Genomic DNA, 21813 nt, shown 5'->3' with positions numbered 1-21813 from the left:
GAGTCCAGAGTCCCGTGCTTTGGACACGGCTCAATTATTTGAACAATATTCTGGAAAACGTAACATGCAGTTTTTTATCCTTCAAAGCAAACTTAAAATTTTCATGACTTTGTAAAATTGTATTTTCATTCATTTTCCATGAAAGTGTGGAAAATAACAAAATAAGATTTTTTTTTTTTTTTTTTTTTTACAAAATTACCACCTTCTCAAATCTTCTTCCTTAATATTTTTAAATAACATATAATAACAATTATTGTTGTTCTTGTTAATTATTCTTTATTGTTATATTTGTTATACAATTTAATAATTTTTTTATAAAATTAATTCTTTTTTGTTATGTTTTACTTTCATCTATTTTATAAAAAAAAATTGTAAAACTGTTTTAAAATTGTATTCCAACTACTTTTCCATGAAAATATAATACTAAAATAACAATAAAAAACACATTAAAATGATAACTTCTTAAACCTTCTTCCTGAGGAATTTATTCATTAACATTATTATTATTATTATTATTATTATTATTATTAGTAGTAGTAGTAGTAGTAGTAGTAGTAGTAGTAGTAGTATATGAATATTACTGTAATATTTTTCAAATTCATATTTTTACTAAATTAATAATTTTTTTTGTTTCCTTTTATTTTAGTCTCTTTTATAAGTTTAACCATTTAAATAACCCAAACAGTTTAAAAATAATAATAATAATACAATTTTAAAAAAATCCCTATAAAAGGGAACTGTTAAGCTTATGAACACAAAATCAGGCAGAGAGGTGAAGCCGCACCGTGTGTGCAACCCTCGTGTGTGTGTGTGCAAGCCTGCACGTATAAAAAGGCGACTGACTACAGTTGAGTGAGTGATAAGGTGCACATGGTTGATGGCGCTATAATAAACAGAGGTGTAAGCGGCTACACCCTCCTCCTTACCTCAGCTCGGGCTTATGAAGAGTGTTATATTTACTCGAGAGCGAGCCAGATGAGTCATAAACAATGAGGCATTGTGGGAAATTAACTAAAAGTTGGCACGTGTACTCATTAAACAAGTCTGGAGTTGGAATAAGACTTTAACCGCTCCCTAAACAAAGAAGCCAACCTACTAGCCATTTAAAGGTTAGACAACAAATATCGACAGAAACTCAGACACTCTAATCTTGCAAATGATGCAGATGACTTTATGATCTCACCAGAGAGACTGAATCATGGTAATATTACATACTTTTTTCAAGAATTTTCATTTTAGAGATATTTTAGAGATCACAAAGAGGCATTCCTAGCTGAAGAAATAATAAAGAAAGCTGAATATAGAAATGCATTAGTGTTTAAAATTTAAAATTTAGAAATTCTAGTAATTTCTACTACTTTTCCATAAATGTGTGGAAGGAAGGATGGATTAATATTAGGAAGGAAGGATGGATTCATATTAGGAAGGAAGGAAGGATTCATATTAGGAAGGAAGGAAGGATTCATATTAGGAAGGAAGGAAGGATTCATATTAGGAAGGAAGGAAGGATTCATATTAGGAAGGAAGGAAGGATTCATATTAGGAAGGAAGGATGGATTCATATTAGGAAGGAAGGAAGGAAGGAAGGAAGGAAGGAAGGAAGGAAGGAAGGAAGGAAGGAAGGAAGGAAGGAAGGAAGGAAGGAAGGAAGGAAGGAAGGAAGGAAGGAAGGATTCATATTAGGAAGGAAGGATTAATATAAGGAAGGAAGGAAGGAAGGAAGGAAGGATTCATATTAGGAAGGAAGGATTAATATAAGGAAGGAAGGAAGGAAGGAAGGAAGGAAGGAAGGAAGGAAGGAAGGAAGGAAGGAAGGAAGGAAGGAAGGAAGGAAGGAAGGAAGGAAGGAAGGAAGGAAGGAAGGAAGGAAGGATTAATATTAGGAAGGAAGGATTAATATTAGGAAGGAAGGATTAATATTAGGAAGGAAGGATTAATATTAGGAAGGAAGGAAGGAACAGGGTTCATACACATTTTAACCAATACTTTTCCATGACTTTTCCATGATTTTTCGGCACATTTCCATGACTATGTATTCCTGAAAATGTCAGTCGACATTATAAGAATAAAAATATGTGTTAAAGTTTACCCTCAGAGGTTTAACAATAAAATGGATGACAATTTATGTGGTACAATCCAAAATAAAGTGCAAGATCTTTGAAGGACACAGGATAAAATACATGTACAGTTTCCTCAGTATTAAAGGATACTTTAAATATGAAACTAAAACCACCAGTAGGTGGCGGCAAGTCACTGTCTTAATAAGCGAGTTGTTGGAGTCATTTATTCAACCGATTTGTTCAAACGGCTGATTCATTCAGAAAAACAAGTGATTGTTCATTGAATCGTTAAAATGATTCGTTCAAAACGCGGATTTCATTAAATAGCCTACATTTTTTAAAAATCATCGCTGTCTGTTGGACTACGGCTTCATTATGAAATTCTCGTCGGCGATATAAAGGGAAAATTGACAATATTGTGTCCAAAAAGTAACTCACAATGTTAACTTTATTGTTAATTTAACTGTTGTATAAAATAAATAGCACATTTGCAATTATGCACAGGAAAACGGCACTCTTGCTCATGTGATATTCTAATATAACAATATAATATGATATAAATATAAGACAAAAACTCATTTGGGGACATCTATAACTCGTGACACATCACGAAGTGAAAGCAAGCATGAGAGAAACGCGATGTCAGCTCGCACTCGCAGTGCCTCGTACATAGTTAAAACAATGATTACAATATCATCATAGTTCATAGACAATATCGCACACACCTAGGCACATAAAGAATGAACTTACAATTGAACTGACATTTACTCGTTTTCTTCTCTCCTCTCGCGTGCTGGAGACATACGTAGGCTTTTATGCTGCGTATCCTCTTTCCGCTACGTTAACATTCTCGACCCACCGGTGCTTGCAAAACTTTAGCATGCTCGTGCCACTTTCCTGGCATTTCAATAAAATTTCTGTCAGCACCGACTTCGCCTCAGGCAACATCGCAACAAGTGAGTGAATCGGAAGTGAACTGAACGTTATGCCGCCCGAATATGGACGTTAAGACAACGCGAAATATATATATATTTTTTAAACAGTTTTGGTATTAATCACATATTATGCTGTGTTAAAAAAAAAATCCATGACTTTTCCAAAACTTTCTGGGTCTTTTTTTTTTTCAAAACCTTTCCAGGCCTGGAATTTGCATTTTTCAAATTCCATAACTTTTCCAGGTTTTTTCAAAACGTACGAACCCGGAAGGAAGGAAGGAAGGAAGGAAGGAAGGAAGGATTAATATTAGGAAGGAAGGAAGGAAGGAAGGATTAATATTAGGAAGGAAGGAAGGAAGGAAGGAAGGAAGGAAGGAAGGAAGGAAGGAAGGAAGGAAGGAAGGAAGGAAGGAAGGAAGGAAGGAAGGAAGGAAGGAAGGAAGGATACTTTCAGGTTTTCCGGGACCTTCCATTTATTTCCTCACAATATAGACAAAATGACCGACAGGGTAATGACACTTTTTGATACAGTTTAAAAAGGAAAGACTGTAGCCAACGGCAGAAAGAGATGCAATTCTACTGGAGTGGATACAGGGCAAAATAATACCTGGAGTCTATCTGGAGTGTGTCCAAAATACAGGCACCACAATAGAGCCTATTCACAACACTGTACGCTGCCAAATTTAGCCTGTTGTGAAAATGATCTTTGGATGGCACTTGCCTTGAGTTATCCCTTATCTCTCCAGGGATTGGGGCGGATAAAGATTAAGCAAAGATTTGCAAAGCAAATGCACCAACATCAGGTGATATTCATATACAACTTTGGCCTGCTGCCAAGGCCCCCTAGGCGGTCACTCTACACTCTACTCCCATTTAGTGAGCTGACATGTTAGTGCCCCAGGGTAAGAGTGCAGACTCAGGATTGGCTTAGTTTTCTCTTACCAAAAAAAAAAAAAAAAAAATCAAGACATGCAACCAGGGAAGGAATCTGAGCCAGAAACAGCGTGCCAACATCAAACTGATATTTGAGGCCTCCAACGTGTTGTTGGGAAATCTAAAACTCGCTTTCATTCCCACCCCTCCTGCTTTTCCGCTATCTTAGAATGAGAGTGAAAGTGACTAGATGAGTGAAGGAGTAAAAGAGACGTCCAAGCACAAACAGGCACTGTTCTTGCAACACTAATTCACTCATGCCGAATTCCAGCATTCCGATTCCAGAACTCTGGTGCTCCCAGATAACAGCTGAGTCGGCAAACGAGGCCTGCGTTTTTCTCAAGAATATTCCCGAGGGGAACGCTGTGAAAGACCTAAGCAGAAGTTAAATGCGTTATACACATGCATTTATCACATTTAAACTCAAGATTTCGCATACGTGCACAAGTAGGATTTGTAGCATTGCACACAAGGCTTTGGACAAATCAGAGGAGAATTCTGACCTCATTTTTGGACTCCAGGGACAAAACAAAAAGCTTGGAATCAATACAAGTGAGTTGAGAACAAATCCACAGCCAGCCAAAGTCAATGCAAGTCTGAGAACCTTCAGAAATCCGATAGGAAAAATGGGGTCAGTGAGGTCGTGCAAGGTTTCTCAATGGTCTGTCAATGCAATACACCTTGTTTGTGGGACCAGACTACCAAAAACCTTGCACCTGAGATTTTGACTCATGAATGGGGTCGTATGGTAAGTGGACATGGGGAATGTGCTTGGATAATCACACAAGACGGATCTGGACATATGAGACTTCGATTAATCTTTCCCAGACAAGGCCTGCTTGTTTAGATGGAAGGCAATGCTCAGGTTTGTGTGATCCTAAAGCTAAAAGTGCCTTTGATTATTTTTTTATTGGCACACAACGTTGATAACCATTGGGATTTGTTTCCGCAACGTTCACGTGATTATCGCCACAGAATAGCACTGTGAACTTAATACAGGGTCAATCCCCCTGGAGCAACCTGGGGTTAAGTACCTCACTCGGGGGCTCCTGTCTTGCGGGAATCAATCCGGCCATGAGCTTTAACCACAACACACCATTTAATATGGCCTTGAAAGAACTTAAATCCGCTACAATCTGTTTATAGGTGAGAGTTCAAACAAATCAATGGGTCTGGACTATGCAAACTATGACCCTGACAACTACAGAGCTCTCAAATCTCATTTATCCAATTATGAAAACATGCAGATATACATGCAAAACTTTGCAAAGATCTTTTTTGGAGTAAGGTTGACATGGCCTCCATAAACCATGAATGATCACATTACAAAGGACTTCTGCTTTACCATGACTCACAAGAGTGTCTAGTTATTAATAGGGAGATTTCATCCGCTCCTTCATGAAGGATCTGAGAGAGAAGCCACGCGAAAGTCATATCGTCCTGCTGGTCAGACCGAAGCAGGTGAAGTGAAACTAAAGGCAGGTGACACACTACAACAGTTAGGCTACTACGGGACAGAAATCACATGATTCCATCAGTTTATTCAATGAGGAAACTGATGTATGTATGCTAGAGGTCTGGACGGGCTTTAAACTTAAGCTCGAACCCGGCCTGTACCAGAAATCATTTAACCCGACCCGAACATTGCGATTATATTTTAAGCCCGAGCCGAACCAGAGGTCCGTTTCTCACAGTAAATACCTTTTTTTTTTTATGCTGTATTTTATGATTGCTTGCAACTATAATTCAAAAAATAGGTACATGTACAAACACCGTTTCACCAAGGCACAGCGGCCCCCTCATCAGTCAGCACACAAGAAGAAAAAAAAGAGAGAAAAAGCACGGACTTACTAATTCCGAAACTTTGATGTGGCTGAACAGGTGAAACAGACACAAATTCCCCTGGAACTCAAACATTAAACTTCAAAACAAAGTTCGCGCAGTTGCACAACTATTTACACAAATATATCCTTCTCAGTACGAGTTATGAAGAAAGCGAACAGCATCGAGAGTTGATGGTTTCAGCGCCGTCCTCTGATTGGTGTTGTGACTGAAATAGTGAGCACATGCGCGAAACAGTTTTGTAAAATGATATGATAAAATAAAAATGATTCATATATCATTTTACAAAACTGTTTTGCACATGTGCTCACTATTTCAGTCACAACACCAATCAGAGGACGGCTGAAACTGCGCACGTACTTTCTCATATAATTACGATCACAACTAGATATAACCTATAGCCTATATCGTTTTTCTAAGTTACAAACCCGAACCCGAGGCTATTCATTAAACATTAACCCAAACCCGAACCGAAACCCATGAGTTTTTCGGGACCCGTTGGGCTCGGGTCGGGTAGCAGACCTCTAATGTATGCCACCAATGTGGCACTCATGTATCAATCATGTATCAATCAGAGAGATTACAACTAAAGTATGTGCGGTTAGGCCATGAGTAATACGTCCTTAACATACAGACAGCTCATTCTGAAGCAACTGCGCACCACAGGAATTCACTATCACGCTTGTGTAAGACAAGCAGTGTGTTTGCGACTGTGTCAACGCATGTGGGTGGGGCGGCAAAAACAAGTATGTAGGCTTGCAAAGTGAAAGACTGGGTTGCTTTATAAAAGCTCTCAAACGCGAAAAGAATGTCTTGCCGCCCGTCACCTGCCGATTTTTCTAGAATTAATAAGTCTAATCTTAAAACCGGTCTGTTTAAAAGTTCAACATGGATTCTCGAGAAAGATTTGGCAATGTATCAAAACCTAGAAAACCGCAGCCTGCTCCTTTGGCCTGCGGCCCACGTTGTCAAAACACTTCCGTCACCATGGCAGCAAGGACCGAGAGGCCGCAGTTAAGCATGTCAGGGAGTATAGCACAGGCTAGGTGGGCAGACACAGGAAGTTGTCAACCAACATCTATACGAGCGGTTCTCAACTGGTGGGTGGTGACCCAAAATGGGTCATGGGTCTGTCCAAAATTGAAAGACTAAACACTCAATACAAGTAATAAAAGGTGACTCAACATGAATAAAGAAGGATATGAGTTATAAGCAGTCTAACCTGTCAAGTCCATGACATTTGAACTGCAACGGATATGCATTTTATCATCCACTAACGTTCAAATATTTGGGGGTTTTGACAAGACTCTTTTGCTCACTCAAGGCTGCATTTATTTGATTAAATATACAGTAAAAACAGTAATATTTAATAACAGTTTTCTATTTTACTATAGTTGAAAATGTAATTTATTCCTGTGGTGGTACTCCAGTCTTCAGTGTCACATGATCCTTCAGAAATCATTATAATACGCTGATTTGAACATTGTTTCGACACCTGAGCAGCTGTAGACAAGAATGTCTCCTGAGCAATTGAGGTGTTTTGTTATAAGATGTAAGAAGTAATGAATGAACACAGCAGTCTTCATTTACTCTCGTTGTTACTCGAGGATGGATCTGTACCAGCTGTTCGGGATCCAGCTTACAGTCTCCGGAGCGAACGGGCCTAACGTTACTGATCACAACAGAAATGAAAGTGAGAGTGTGCACTTTATGACAGCTCATCAAGTCGTTTCACGGATATAAAGTTCACCAGTTTATTAAGCACCCCCTGAAAAGGTGTGTATTTGTTTACTGTTAGTTGTAACAAGTGGTTTGTGTAATTCACTGTGTATGTTTGATGATAATGAAAGGGAGAGAGAGTTTATGGATAAGACTTTAATGTGCACTTCTGATGTGTTTATTCAGCTCTTACAGTGATTTTCTGGAGTAAAACTAACGCTTCATCTTTGTGTGATGTACATTAAACCTCATTGAACTCATCAGTATATTTTTGGCCATCATTGCTACAGCAGGTTTGTATTAATAGTGGATAAAAGCAGATGACAAATATGTTATAACCGTAATTAAACTGAACTATACCTGTTCTATCTCCATACAGCATTTATCTGGCTCTGTGGGCATTATTGTCCGACTACGGGTCGAAATGAACACCGCTACTGAGAGTTTCTGTTTTAATATTATCATTCCGTGAGAGATTGTCCCGACACTGAAGCGCGAGCTCGTGAGGCTCCGCCCTCTGTGCCGAGAGCAGCAGCTCATTTGCATTTAAAGGGACACACACTAAAACGGCATGTTTTTCTGAGCCCCAAAAAGTGAGAATTGAAACATGCTGTAAAAAATTATCTTTTAAAAAAAAAATTGCCAAACTTTTGAATGGTGAATATCAAACCAAGACTCTTTAAACTGAATTTGGATATTTAATTGTGCATGAACGTTTCTCCTATTTCTACATTTATGACTGCAGTTTGTTTATAAAGAGTTATATTTAGAGTTTAATTTTTTATATATTTAGACAAAATCGTACAATATTAATTCTAGTTATGGGCCAAACGAAAATATATTAATTACTGGCTTGTTCACATCAGCCAGATTTTTTATATTGTTGCATCCCTACTAAACACAAATGCTATTTCTGATGCAAGATTAACTGCTAGTGAGTAAACGGCTCAATGCACTTGTAAAAATTCAGACCCAAACTCTTGGCCTTGGTCATTCTGGGTGGACTTGCACTGAGAGAATTGCATCTGCCAAAATCTGCTGTTGCTCGGGGATACTGTGAGCGCAGTTTTCTTTTCTTTCTGTGCAGAAAAGCTCTTCAACAAACTCACATCCTTCCTGCACGCCAGCAACCACCCGTCCCACAACCGCATTCAGCCCTGGCTGCTTTTTCAATAGAGGAAATACTCGAGCTTCAAGACGATTTCCACACTTTTTTTAGAGAGAGCACTTTGTTTTAACAACAAAACAACACCTCATTACTTCTAAAAATACGTGGCTTTTGGTGTCGCTCAAAAAATATCACAAATTTGATGAACCCCAACAATTTAGATTTGTTTGCTCAGCCACAATGACGTCAGCGATGTGTGAAGCTGTGTCTGTCTCTTGTCTATATTCTATGCAAAGACCTGCGGTTTTAGATATTTTAGGTCGCGCACTTTGGTTTTCAGTGGACAAGTACTGGCCTTTCCAAAACATCTTAAAGAGCTTATGGGCTTCTAAGACAAACTACTGTCACAGCATGAGACATAAATCGAGTTTTATTTAGATTACGGATAAACTCTTACACACACTGACACACAGAGGCCTTAAGTGCTACATTAACAAGGATTAGGACTGGGCGAGAAACATTGCAATGATTTTAATGAGCTTTTTATTTGGCCGTTAAGTTTCCAAAAGGCCATAATATATTAGACTACTTCCGTGCCCTCCCTCATTGTCATGTTACAGACAATTATGAGAGCATTAAGAAGTTTGAATCAGTACAAAAGATTATTTTCTATAAGCTGATTCAAAACTCGGATTCAATAATCAAACTTATTCATGGAAGTATGGCCTTTTTTAAGTTGTTCTAGCAACAACAACAAAAATGTGTCAGTAAATACTTATTTTTGTTGTTTTATTGGTGCATTTAAATTAAAATTATATTTATTCATTTATCAATATTTACTTGGAAATTTATATTATATTATTATTATATATTATTATTATTATATTATTTTTAACAAGGTTTTTACTGTGTTTTACCACAACAACAGCTATTTGGCCAAAATGATAGATAAATAAAGAAATACCTTTTAAATAAACAATATTTTCAATATCATCAAATGCTAACAAATATACAGAACTTCTATTAGCCAAGCCCTAACAAGGATACGCACACGTACTACAACTAATCTCTTTCATGACACTAGATAAACACAGACAACCCCTTCTCTCTCACACACTTTAATATATTTAAATAACCTCCAGCTAATATACTAAGAGATAAGCGGCTACATCATTGTAGGTACCTTGTTACCTAGTTGATCAATAAATAAACATTGCAAAGGACTAAAGCTCAGTGTGTGACTGCTATCCTGCGTGAAATGCGAAAAGCAAACTAAAGGAACGCACTTGGACTCCTTTTGCTTACATAATGCTGACGCTATTGGACAGGCATTCCACCTCAGCAGAAATTCCAAGCCTTCCGACAAGGTTTGGAAATCATATGGAAAGTAGTAGTGAAATTAGCATCGGGTTTGTCAGTTTTCCTCCGGCAAACGCCATGAAAGAGGCAGCCAGAAGAAATGAAGCTGTGTGACTGGTGTTTAGATAGGGTAAAGAGATTATTAGCACTAGGAACTCAGGGAAATACACGTCGAAAAATCACCAACAGTTATAGCATTTAAGAGTAGACGTTTGACGTCTCGATATCCTCCCACAAGGCAACAACACATAGCAAACATTCTGTGAGAAAGCATCTATGGCATGCTGTCAATTGGGACAGGAAACCATTTTAACTTGCCAGTCAGTTTGTTAAAAAGAAAAAAAAATTGCACTGAATGAAAGTCAATAGGGCAAAGTATTGCATAACACACACACTGTTTCAAAAGTTTAGCCACAAAACATTATACATCCTAAATCGAGACTAGTATGACAGCGCAAAGTTATATAGAATTTCTCAACTCGTCTTGAACGCATAGCTTTGCATTTCGACATCTCGCCCCATTGTAAATATGCCATTTTTAACTCACAGATGATAGACAGAAACACAGATTAAACTGTCTTTTTTTTTTTTTTTTTTTGACATTGTGACATTGTATTGCACGGTTATTTTGTCATTGCCTCTAATCGTGAGGCTTAAAGCTTCTCATGCTTTTAACCCAACTCTCAAAAGATGACAGCCTCTCTTGCTGTATAAATGATTCATGTCTATGTTAGATGACTCAGAAATGTGTAATAATGGCAAAACAATAACAGCTGACTGGTTTGGAGAAACTGACTTTGGCAAGCAAATAAAACAGTGGACTTTATAAGAAACTGACACATAATGGTTTAAATCGAATTGCAATAATTATAGTCTAACCCTCGCTGATGGGAGTAAAGCAAACGGTTCAAATCAAACACAAAGGGGAAAAATAACTACAATATTGAACCCTAAAAAAACAATTAATAATTTTGCATTTATTCATTTATTTATTTATTATTAGTACATGTATTTATTATTTTTATTATTAAAATAATATTAAAAAAACTAAAATATTATTATGAATAATTATTATTAATATTTTTGTCATTAGTTTCCTTTTTGAATGAACGAATTAAAAGTTTTTACAATAGCCTGTAAATTGGTGCACCAAAACGACCTCTGAAGAAGGGAAACCCCCTCCAAACAAGACCCTGAAAATCCTGCTAACCACATCAGAGCAAGCCAACCAATCCGCTCCGTTTTTTCTGCAAATGCTTTTATTTTTCACCTACGGACCAATCAGCTTCACTGTACTCTCTACCAATGGGTGGGCTGCAGCTGAAACCAAGATTAAGACAGAAAGAGTGGGACGCCAGACTATAATTCACTCCTCCGTGTCTGAATCTCAACAGCCACAATGCTAAAGACCCCTACATATAATCCAGTGGGTCAGCAATGAGGGAAAAAAAAGGATTTGGAAGAATTACTTCCCGCAACCCCATAGGCATGTGAAGAATAAGATCTTCAGTCTCCACCCGAGGGGTTTGGGAGGAGGAGAGGGCCGCATTCCCAAAATACCAGGGAAGACCATGAAAGGTTTGCGGCCATGGAGAGCGCACTCCCCCTTCCCGCCCTGACCTCCGCGTCCCTCCAGTAGAGAGTGCTCATTGACCCACAAGACCTCTGGATATGAAGCATACGAACAGCTATTAACTAGTCACTGCTTATCGAGGCGTTTCATCACCAGACCTAATGATGTTTGTGTGAGAGTGTGTGTGTGTAAAGAAAAACCCAGAACCCAGTTTTTCAGATTTTCACTTGCCCTGCCACTAAAAATAAAATGGACATTTTTAAATATACATCACCTTTCAAAATATTGTTACAATTTAAAATAATTGTTTTCTATTTGAATATATTTTAAAATGTAATTTATTCCTGTCCAAAGTGTCACATGACCCTTCGGAAATCATTCTAATATGCTGATTTGCTGCTCACGAAATATTTCTTATGCTGAAAACAGTTGTGCTTCTTAACATTTTTGTGGAAACTGATACTTTGATGAATAGAAAGTTCAAAAGAAAAGGATTTATGTTTTGTAACATTATTAATGTCTTTACTGACACTTTACAAAGTTAAAAAACATACTTCGTTTTAACCTAAATAATGCTTCCAATACTATCACAAGTCACTCTCACAATTTCGACACATTCTACGTTGGCCAACTCATATAAGGCATAAAAATCAACGAATATAAGATGACAATGCAGTAAAGGCCCAATGAGGCACGTGACATTTCCATCACACAGGCTTTGGGACTATCATGTGAGTTCACCACATTCATAATGAAACTTAACATCTAGGAGTTTCAAATGTATTTACTTGAGGTTGTCCTCATAGTGTGTGAACTGTACATATGCATACAATCCTAATGCCTACAGTGCAAACCATTTTAAAGACAAAAAGAGATTGAAAATGTGCGTGTGTGTGTGTTGAGCCCCCCTGTCTCTCAGAATGAGGGCAATCTCCATTGCCCTCTAGCCCCTCTGCTGCCACATGAATGAGAAGTATTCATCCACCAGCTGGCCATCAGAGCTTCGCGGCCATACGCTGCAGGCATGGGGACCGGGCTTCTGTATCCACGGACCCAGCCACCCTTTTCTCGGCACAGAACCGTTTATAGTCAAGCCAGATGACCAGAATTGGGGAGTCATGGTAACACAGAGCAGCCAGCGTGTCACGCCATGGCCCCCTTCGGCCTTTTTCTTCCTCATGAATAAGAATCTGTTCTGTACTCTACTGGTGAATATTTCTAGACGTCCGGCTGGGTCAGTGCGTTTGTCTAAGGCAGAGAACAGATCTGTTAAAGGTGGCCACTGTTGGTAAGCCACCAACTTTTTTTTTTTTTTTTACGTTTCACACTTTGGCATGTTACTATTTGGACTGATGAAATGGGAATCATAACTAATTGAACAATTCTGCTTCGATTTATCTTTTATCCGATTTATCCGAAGTCTTTTCTTCCCTATTGTGACATATATCTGAATGAAATGGCTTCTCGAACAAGAACAAAAATGTAGGGCAGGCCTGATTTTGTCTTTTGGGAAATGATTGGATGGTTAGATGGTTGTGGTTTGCTATTGGTCGATCTCATGTGAGTGACAGGTTGTCCCGCCCTTGCACCAGTAAACATGCACCAGTAAACAGAGATGTCGCTGCAAGAGGGGAAGATAGGCTATGTTGATTAAAGATTACGAGGGCACATGGTTTAAAAAATAATGATGTGGATGGATAAATAATTTATAATAAATGCTGTAGTTTTCCCATTAAAAATGTGTTTTATTGACTAAAAAGTATCATACTACACTGGTTGTGCTGTATGTTTTTAATTGGCAAACCTGGCAACCAATTATAACACCCTAACTACACTGATTTAAGTATGAGCTTGATTTGCTCATTTGAATCGAGTCATTCGTCCTGGAATCGTAATGAACTAGTTGTGATATGAAAGTTTTGGTTCAAGAACCAGATTACTGGACATCCACTCAAAACCCCCTTGCTTGAGGCAACAAGTTTTACAAGCACATTTTTGTAAGAATCTAGGCTAGTTTTATTTTAGATGACTGGTTATAAGTTAATAATGTAGCTCATCATCCTCCAGACAATCATTTTAACATACATTCTCAACGGCACGCAAGGGTTAAACAGGAAAACAGACTGGCAGAGACAACTCTCACAATGAGTGTGCAACAGAACAAACGCTCTCCTCTTTTGTTTAGGGCCTCTCTGTTTTCAGCCGGGCTCCTCCCAAGAAAAACCGAGAGAGAGCAAGAGAAAGAGGGCTGCGAGAAAGAAAGGGGGGGAGGGGGGGTACGCCGAACCCCAAAAGACATTTCTATGGATGTCCACTTTTAGTGAAGCACACCCCAAACTCTAGACCTCCATTTTCTCACTCTCACACAATCTGGATTCTCATTCAATCATGTCTTCTCCCTAGAGCCTCAACTCCCATTTCCTGTTTTTAAACAGAAAGCCCCTCGTCCAGAGAATCCTATTCAGCGCCGTTCTCCTCGCAGGGCCTGGAAATCAAGCGGACAAGTGGCGTTGCGCAGTTTCACAACAGACGCTGGGCGACTCCACCCAGACAGATCACTGCCCTCCACTGATGCAGTCATTCTGGCTCAAGAATGGTGATTTGTGGGCTATGTGACTGACGGAGACTAAGGCAAAGGGCCCGAGACAGGGACATGGCCCCTGGGTCAGTTGGACGTGTTCTGGTCTGGTAAACAAAACCCTGAGCGAGGTTATCTCATTTAAGAGCGCCAGCCCTCTGGGTGTTAAGTAGGCACCACTTCAACAGCACTTCATAAAAATCCTTTGAAACATATCCAGGCTCACATTCACTACATGTTTTCAGAGATGTGACACCTCTCAGAGACATGTGTCAGGTAGACATAAATATAACAGGACTTAAGGGATAGTTCACCCAAAATTCACTCCAAACTCACTCCGAACGTAAAATTATGAGGTCGTTCCAAACCTGTATGACTTTCTTAGGACCCTATGATTTCCGAGATGCGGAAAACACGGACGGAATCGTGACGGAATTTACTGTATAACGTGGAATTTCACAGAATTTGTCAAGTCTTGGATGAATAAATCAAAAGTAGGTCAGTACAGTTAGATCAAATCACGATATAGACTAATGTCTGTGAATATTAAACCGCAAAAAGACTATTTAAATCTGAATCCTGCATGCTCTGAGTGTCTCTGTGTGAATGAAGGGCGCAGATGCACGGTTTCATTCACTACATAGGCCTACACACTGAAGCATTCCAGCCTCTATATGAGGACATTAATACATGAACTTCACCAGCATTTTACCGTTTCATTTGAGAAAAAACTATCGTCATATCAAGCTCTTCACGGCAACCCGTCAAAATAAAAGTTTGGTTTAACCTAAAGAAATTATGACAAAAATATATTACTGTTGTACAGTAGAATTTAGCCACGTCTCAATAATAATACTAACACTAATAAGAATAATAGTAATAATTATTATTTAAACTTTATTTTTTAAGGATAGTCACAATTTTCTTCCATGTTTTAATTTTAACAGTAAAGCTCTGTTGTGCAAAACTGTTGTGCACACAAAATTTCATATGATTAAAAGATAAAATAAAATTAATATTTTATGCCTTAATTTGATTGCCAGAAAAAATTTTATTTCAAAGAATTGATTCTTAAATCATTGATTATTAAAATGTAATTAAACCATTAAAATGAAATCCAGACAACTTAAAACAGAAATCACAGAATTTCTGTGAGATGCTGCTATTCGCAGCATCTCACAGGATGTCACATCTCACAGCATCTAACAGAATTGGTTAAAAAAAATAAAAATAAACATTCTGTGGAACCCAAAGAGGATATTTTGAAATATACACTTTTGTCAAAAAATTTAATTCTGTCTTTTTTTTCCCCAAAATTGTTTCAAAACCATTTGAATACAATGTAAGTCAATGGGGTCCAATAGGGTTGTTTTGGACCCCATTGACTTTAATTGCATGGACCAAAACAAAAACACTTTTTTTCTAAAACAATTCTTCCTTTGGGTTCTACAGAAGAAACGTCATAAAGTAAAAGTCATGTTGGGAGTGATTTTTGGGTGAACAATCAGAATAAAGAAGAAACAGGATCAGGAGACGTTGCAAGCGAGATTCAAGCTAAAATTTCCCTCATGAGCACCAAGGCCCAACATGGCAGAGCATGTCTGCTAACTGCTAGACATTATTTTGCATATTTAAAAAAACAACTTGTGAGACAGATATCAAACATGTAGAAACACTTTCACTCGCCGATTCCTCACAGATCTCACGAATGTGATGTCAAACCACAACAGCACAGCTTAATAACGTCACAGGTCTGCCCATGGGACAGCTCAATCCGGGCCACTCAGACTGATTTAGTTTGCTGCTATGTTGCATTGCAAGCTAGAACATGAACGATTTCTGTTGTACTTTCATGTTATTTTTAGAATTTCATGTGTTTTTATTCTTGGAAATCAATGGGCATAAAAAGAGCAGATCCCTGACTTCAGGAGAGCTCCGGGTTTTTTCCTCCACACACCTTTACTGTAATGTGAAGGTCTGCTTACCAGATGCTGAAACGCAGCAGAAGGCTAGAAACAGGAAAGGAAGACATTCTGCAGCGCGTGCAGCCTTTCAACATCCTGTCAGACTACGTGTACGGACCACATGCGAATAGCAGCATCTCACGGGTAACAAAAACCAAAGACCTATCTCCGTCAAACAACTCTTCTTGAAGCGGACCACTGCACACATCATGCATATTCATCTCACGAGTCCCCGATACTGTCGTTAAAAAGGGGACTCACCATGTTTTGTGTGAGTGTGTGTGCCTCATAAATAAGGAATAAGACATGCACAGAGGCAGCTCTCTAAATAAAGGTTTCAAAGGTTTGATGCGAGTTTCCAGCAACTTGCTTTCTTCGGATTAGGGTTGGTAAATTATGCATGCTCACCGGGACCATTATATGGCACGAATCTAGGCCACTAACTAAAACACTCAACCTCCCGATAACAAAACTCACTAAAGACAGGGGATTTTGCAGAAAGCTCAAAGCTCTCTACATTCATTCATATTCAAATAAGTATACTTTAAATGTTTCACTTTCTTTTTTCTGTAATACCCAAAGAAGATATTTCGAAAACTCATGTTGTTTCAAAATCTGAGGAACAAAAAAGGAGAAATTTTGCTAAATGTCCTGGTAACTTTTTGACAATGGATTGTCATGTCAAAGGATGCAAAAAAATTATGTGTGTTTTTTCCACACACAAAGTTATCATATAACTCCGCAATATGGCCCACAAAAACACATTTAAGATGCTTTTATTGTGAGTTTACTTATTGAGGATGCTTGACATTTTCAGTCATCATTCATTGCCATGGCATAGTCCAAACAAGACACTCTTTTAATTGTCTCCTTTTGCATTTTGCAAAACTATTACTGCCATACAAGTTCAGAAAGACAGATTTTCAACTTTTATAAGGAACTACTATTCCTTTAATAATGCAGAATCATGCAGGCTAAAACAGTGCTACTTTTTTTGTAAACAAAAACAAAGGCTGTTTCAAAACCTAGTTTGTTGCCAACTAAGACAGCATTTTGTGAATCACAGGAGCCCAAGCATGCTGTCTAGTTAGGCAACCTATTAAGTTTAGACACTACCAAAAGCCTTAGTGCCATGCTGCATGTTACTGATGTTTGTTGACATGTCTTAGGAATGAACTGGTGCAACTTTTGCATTTCTATTCAACTCTACAGGCGCATACTGGTCAACATAACAGCCTGTTACATGACAAACACAAGTGGCAAGGGTTACGCTGATAAATCCCTGTTAGAACAGTCACACCCTGGCAAAACAACAAAATAGTACCCGCGGTCAAACTTCTAGTCATGAATCGCGAAAAAGGGCATATAGACAGTCCCGTCTTCGTGCAACTTCGGTGGGGTTCGGCTTTTGAGTTCGGGAGTAAAGATCCAGAGGCCTGGGACATCCGCGGCTCATAGTAACTCGCCCATCCCAGGCCGGAATCAGCTGTGTCGGGACTGTGTCCCTCTCCCTCCGCCTTCTGCTGTGTTTACCGTGAATAAACCGCGACTAATACACTCCAATCTAACAGATCAGGAGAAGGAGGAGGAGAAGGAGGAGGAGGAGGAGGAGGAAGAATCGCTCGCTGTGTCTCTCTCTCTTACCTCTCTTATCGAGATCGTAGCCGACTACCACGAAGTAATCGGCGAGCCTGGTCATCTTATCGAGATCACGGCGACAGGCCTCGGGGGTGACTGTAGTCTTTCCGCAAGTAGACGATATTCCGATCACATTGTGAAGGCAGCGGCGACAGCAGCATCCCTCCTGCAGCAGCCCGCCGCCATACTGTCGCTGTGAGTGTGTGCCGTGCCCTGACAGCGCTCTGCGCATGCGCCGTGAGCTCAGCGGCGGCAGGGAGGGGCGCACGCTCAGGGAATGTTGCGTAGTCATTCATTAGAGCTCGTGCACGAGATACGCTGTCAAAAAAAAAGAACACGTATTGATTTGTTAACTTTAAGTTTATACGATAAAAAAAAAAAAAAAAAAAAAAAATGTAAAGGCTCTACGTAGAGGACCATGTACACTTGTGTTTACAAAATGTAAACTTGCAGTAAAAAAAAATAAAAAAAAAATAAAAAAAATAAAGTAGGCTATGTTTTTATCAGCAAAAAGTACGAATCGCCTTATAGGCTGCTTCTTGGATAAATTTGCAGAATTTTACCGTAATATTAATATTAAAAAAAACAAACAAATAGGGACATTATCATGATACTTTAACATCAACAATGTTTATATGGATAACTGTAATAAAGAGAGGGCTAAGTAAGATGATGTTTGAGATTGATGCATGCAAATGGAAAGAGGACAAATGATTTGGTTTGGTTTATTTTGCACTTTTTTTTTTTTTTTTTTTGGTTGCTGTACAAACAAACAATAGGTGGTTCTAGGGGGGTTTCAGTCCCATGCCTTTAATCCTAGCCCCAGTCAGCTCAGCTGTCATTGCTTAGGTAACAGAATCACACCGATTGCATGAACAGGTGGCTCATTTGGTGGATTTTACTATAAAGACACAATGTTTGGACAGTTGTTCCATAAATGTTGCAGTTATGAGTCTCATCACAGAGGAAAAAGCTGAAAAGGCCTACCGGATAACCCCCCTATATCCCACAATCTGAGGCCTGTGTCCTTGCCTGTCAGCATCGACACGCCTCCAAAAGAATTCCAACACTTCCTGTGTAAAGTCCTTTGACCCAGAGTACTTATCACAGCAGAATTAAAAACATTCACAGGCATGTTATACTGTCAGCCTGCCATCGAATAACAAGCGCTTTACAGTTGACAGTAATATTCCATAGGAAAATACCCCAGGGAATTGGCTGTATTTATTTATTTATATATATATTTGTATAATTGTAATTTTTAATAAAGAAATTATATTTGTTGGTCATTTTCCTAGTCACTGAGGTTGTTGAAGTCAGAAAGATCCCCAGCCAAAGGAGTCATGTTATTTCATTGCGGGTCAGGTGAATCACATGACACTTTAGCCCTCCATTGTGACGGCCCAAAAGAGCAAATTAATTAAAAAAGAAAAAGTAGAAAGTCTGAAAAAGGGAAAAAGATAGAGGAGTGGAGTCACATCCCTCCTGTTTAACAATGGACTCAGTGATCAAGTTTCCCACAATGCCTTGAGAAAAGCAACATTAACAGTCGTGCAGCTGGGCCACCTCCATATCCAGTTCCTAAAAGGAGCCAGTCACACTATCGAGCCAAAAAGGCCACCATGCACTGCACCTGCGTATCTGTAAGAAAAGTGCATTGTGGGTTACAATTGATCCAATCAGAGAAGCATGAAATTATATTTAGCTTGATATTGCAGAATAATTACACCTGTCCTGAACACAAAAAATGCCCATGTATGTCTTTCACCACTACATGTTCTAATGAAACATGTTCTAATGAAAAGTGACAAGTGTGAAGACCGCAGGAAGAGTCATGGGTTGTGCTTTGGCTCTTTGGTCTGCGCATGTGACAGGAAGGGCAAATGTGTCTAAAGGTAGCGCTCTGCGTTTAAAGGTGTCCGGGCCTCAATTGCATGATACATAGTCTGTTGGGAGAATATAAAGCGGAGCTGTTTTGGCCCGGATTTGAAAGTCACATGACATCCTGTCAACAAACCAATAGACAGGAAGTGGTCTCTTGGCTGATTGAAAATCATAGGTCATTTCAGAGCATCCCAATTCCTTATGTCACAATGTGGACTATGAGGAAAACCCTGCTAATATTGATAAATGTGTTTTGGATGAAAAAAATGTCTTATTATTATCTTAATTAAAAGTTTTTCAATGCTCAGTGTTTCAAAGCATATAGTAACATATTACAAAAAATACACATATTAATTAATATGAAAATATGATTAAATATATAAAATACATACAGTTGTTGCAAGGGTCAGGGAAGAAAATCTGAACCCACAGATACCGTGTGCTTGTCTTTATTTTAAATATTTTTTGTCACCACTCAAAATTCAGGCAATCTCTTCAGAATTGGACAAAATTATTTTTGTTTGAAAAAAAACGAAAGATTTGTAAAACAAAAGATAACGCAGAAACCCACAAATACTCAATATACTATGAATAAAGAAAAAGAAATGACGGTCTGTCCTGACCTCCTAACTGCACCAAAAACAGGAGAAAAGGATTTACAATCAAAAATAAATGGCACCCCTTCAGCCTCTGTGGGGAAAAAGCACCATAATATTCACACTTACACTATTTACAATAAAGTTTGTTAAAGAAAAAAGGCGGCACACTTGCCAGCTCAGCAGAACAAAACAGCGAAAAACAACCAACAGACGGGTTTAAGAAACAAAACAGTAATCGACACAAGAAAATAAAAGAAATAAACATTCAAAATTATTTAACAGCAAGTCACTCTGCTAGAATATAATACAACGCTAAATTACTATGACACACTGATTCACAAAAGACAACAACGGCAACTCTATTCTCTCTTCCTCCAGGTGTATTTCAAAAGACACCAGTCGTCAGGTGACCGATCAACAGGTGCACTTCCGTACGTCCAATTAGCACGGAGACGCGGAGTCACCTAAGACAGAAAGAGAGAGAGAGGGGAGAGCAAGGCACGCATCCAGAATACGTCTCCAGACGTAACACAGTATAACAATTATATAAATACATATTATGTTCAAAATGCATATTGAGTATTAATGCATAATGTGCAGTCTTTCTTGCAAAATAATTCTAAAATAATAATCCCCAAGCATGGTGATTATTCTTTTTATTCCCTCCATTGGCCCTTATCAATCATGGCCCTTATCAATCATTCCCTCCATTGGCCCTTATCAATCAATCTTCCTTATCCACTCAATTGGCTCTATCACTCTCTCTCTCTCCTCGCCATCTTTAGCTGGTGTGTGGTGAGCGCACTGGTGCCGTTGTGTTCTGCCGTCGTATCATCCAAGTGGATGCTGCACACTGGGACTGGTTGAGGACTAGATCCCCTGATATGACTGTAAAGCGCTTTGGGAAAGCACTATACAGTATAAATACCTCATCCATTCGTTCATTTATTCATTACTCTGAAGGGTTTATTTTGTCCTAATGAGCTGACTGCATCGTATCAATAAATGGCCATAAAATTCTGATTGGAGTTGACATTATTTTACTATGTGAAAAGAGAACATTTCAGAGAGCCGCTTATACTGTATATTTGTTGTTTCTTTAAAAAAATACCAATATGTAGCTGCTATATGATCTTTATTTTGTTTCTGTTCTGTGTACAGTAAATTCAGCAATTTTGAGTTTCTTACATTTGTGTTTTGACATCAAACATCAAACATGAAACATGTTGTTTACAGATGCATCAGATATTCCACCTTAACAACCCATGCAAAACTGACAGGAAGTGATCAAATTCATTGACAAATTTGCATGAAGACATAGGCAATGCATAAATAATATTGGATAAAATCCTGTTTCTTCCCTTCCGTATCAAAAAGTTGAATTGACAGACCAAATAATGTCTTGTTTAATTTTTTTTATACTCTATTTTACTTTATATTAATATTGCTTTTATTTTTTTATGACTATTACTGGTGCCTTATTGATATTTCGGCAATATTGCATCCAAAACAATCAAGCTAATCACATTTAGAAGAAAAGGTTCTATATAGAACCTTAAAGGATTCTGTCAGGTGCTTCATAGAACCCTTTTAGGGGTTCCCATCATGCAAGCATTTTATG

At 38.5% G+C, this 21813-nt stretch overlaps 1 protein-coding gene across 8 annotated transcripts in view; it reads right to left on the bottom strand.

Moving 5' to 3' along the window:
- sbf1 (SET binding factor 1) overlaps positions 1–17925 on the bottom strand; it is a 58743-nt gene extending 40818 nt beyond the window's left edge. For 7 of the 8 annotated variants that reach the window (XM_082166220.1, XM_082166224.1, XM_082166226.1 and 4 more), the window contains exon 1: positions 17716–17925. In XM_082166220.1, the coding sequence (XP_082022346.1) occupies positions 17716–17770 (55 nt within the window). In that variant the 5' untranslated portion in view covers positions 17771–17925. The remainder of the gene's footprint in view (positions 1–17715) is intronic. The other variant, XM_082166227.1, reaches the window with a different exon arrangement.
- Between the last annotated feature and the right edge of the window lie 3888 nt (positions 17926–21813).

Source organism: Leuciscus leuciscus (assembly GCF_965113295.1).
Source record: "Leuciscus leuciscus genome assembly, chromosome: 4".
NCBI lineage: Eukaryota > Metazoa > Chordata > Actinopteri > Cypriniformes > Leuciscidae > Leuciscus > Leuciscus leuciscus.
This window is presented reverse-complemented; position numbering and strand designations above follow the sequence as displayed.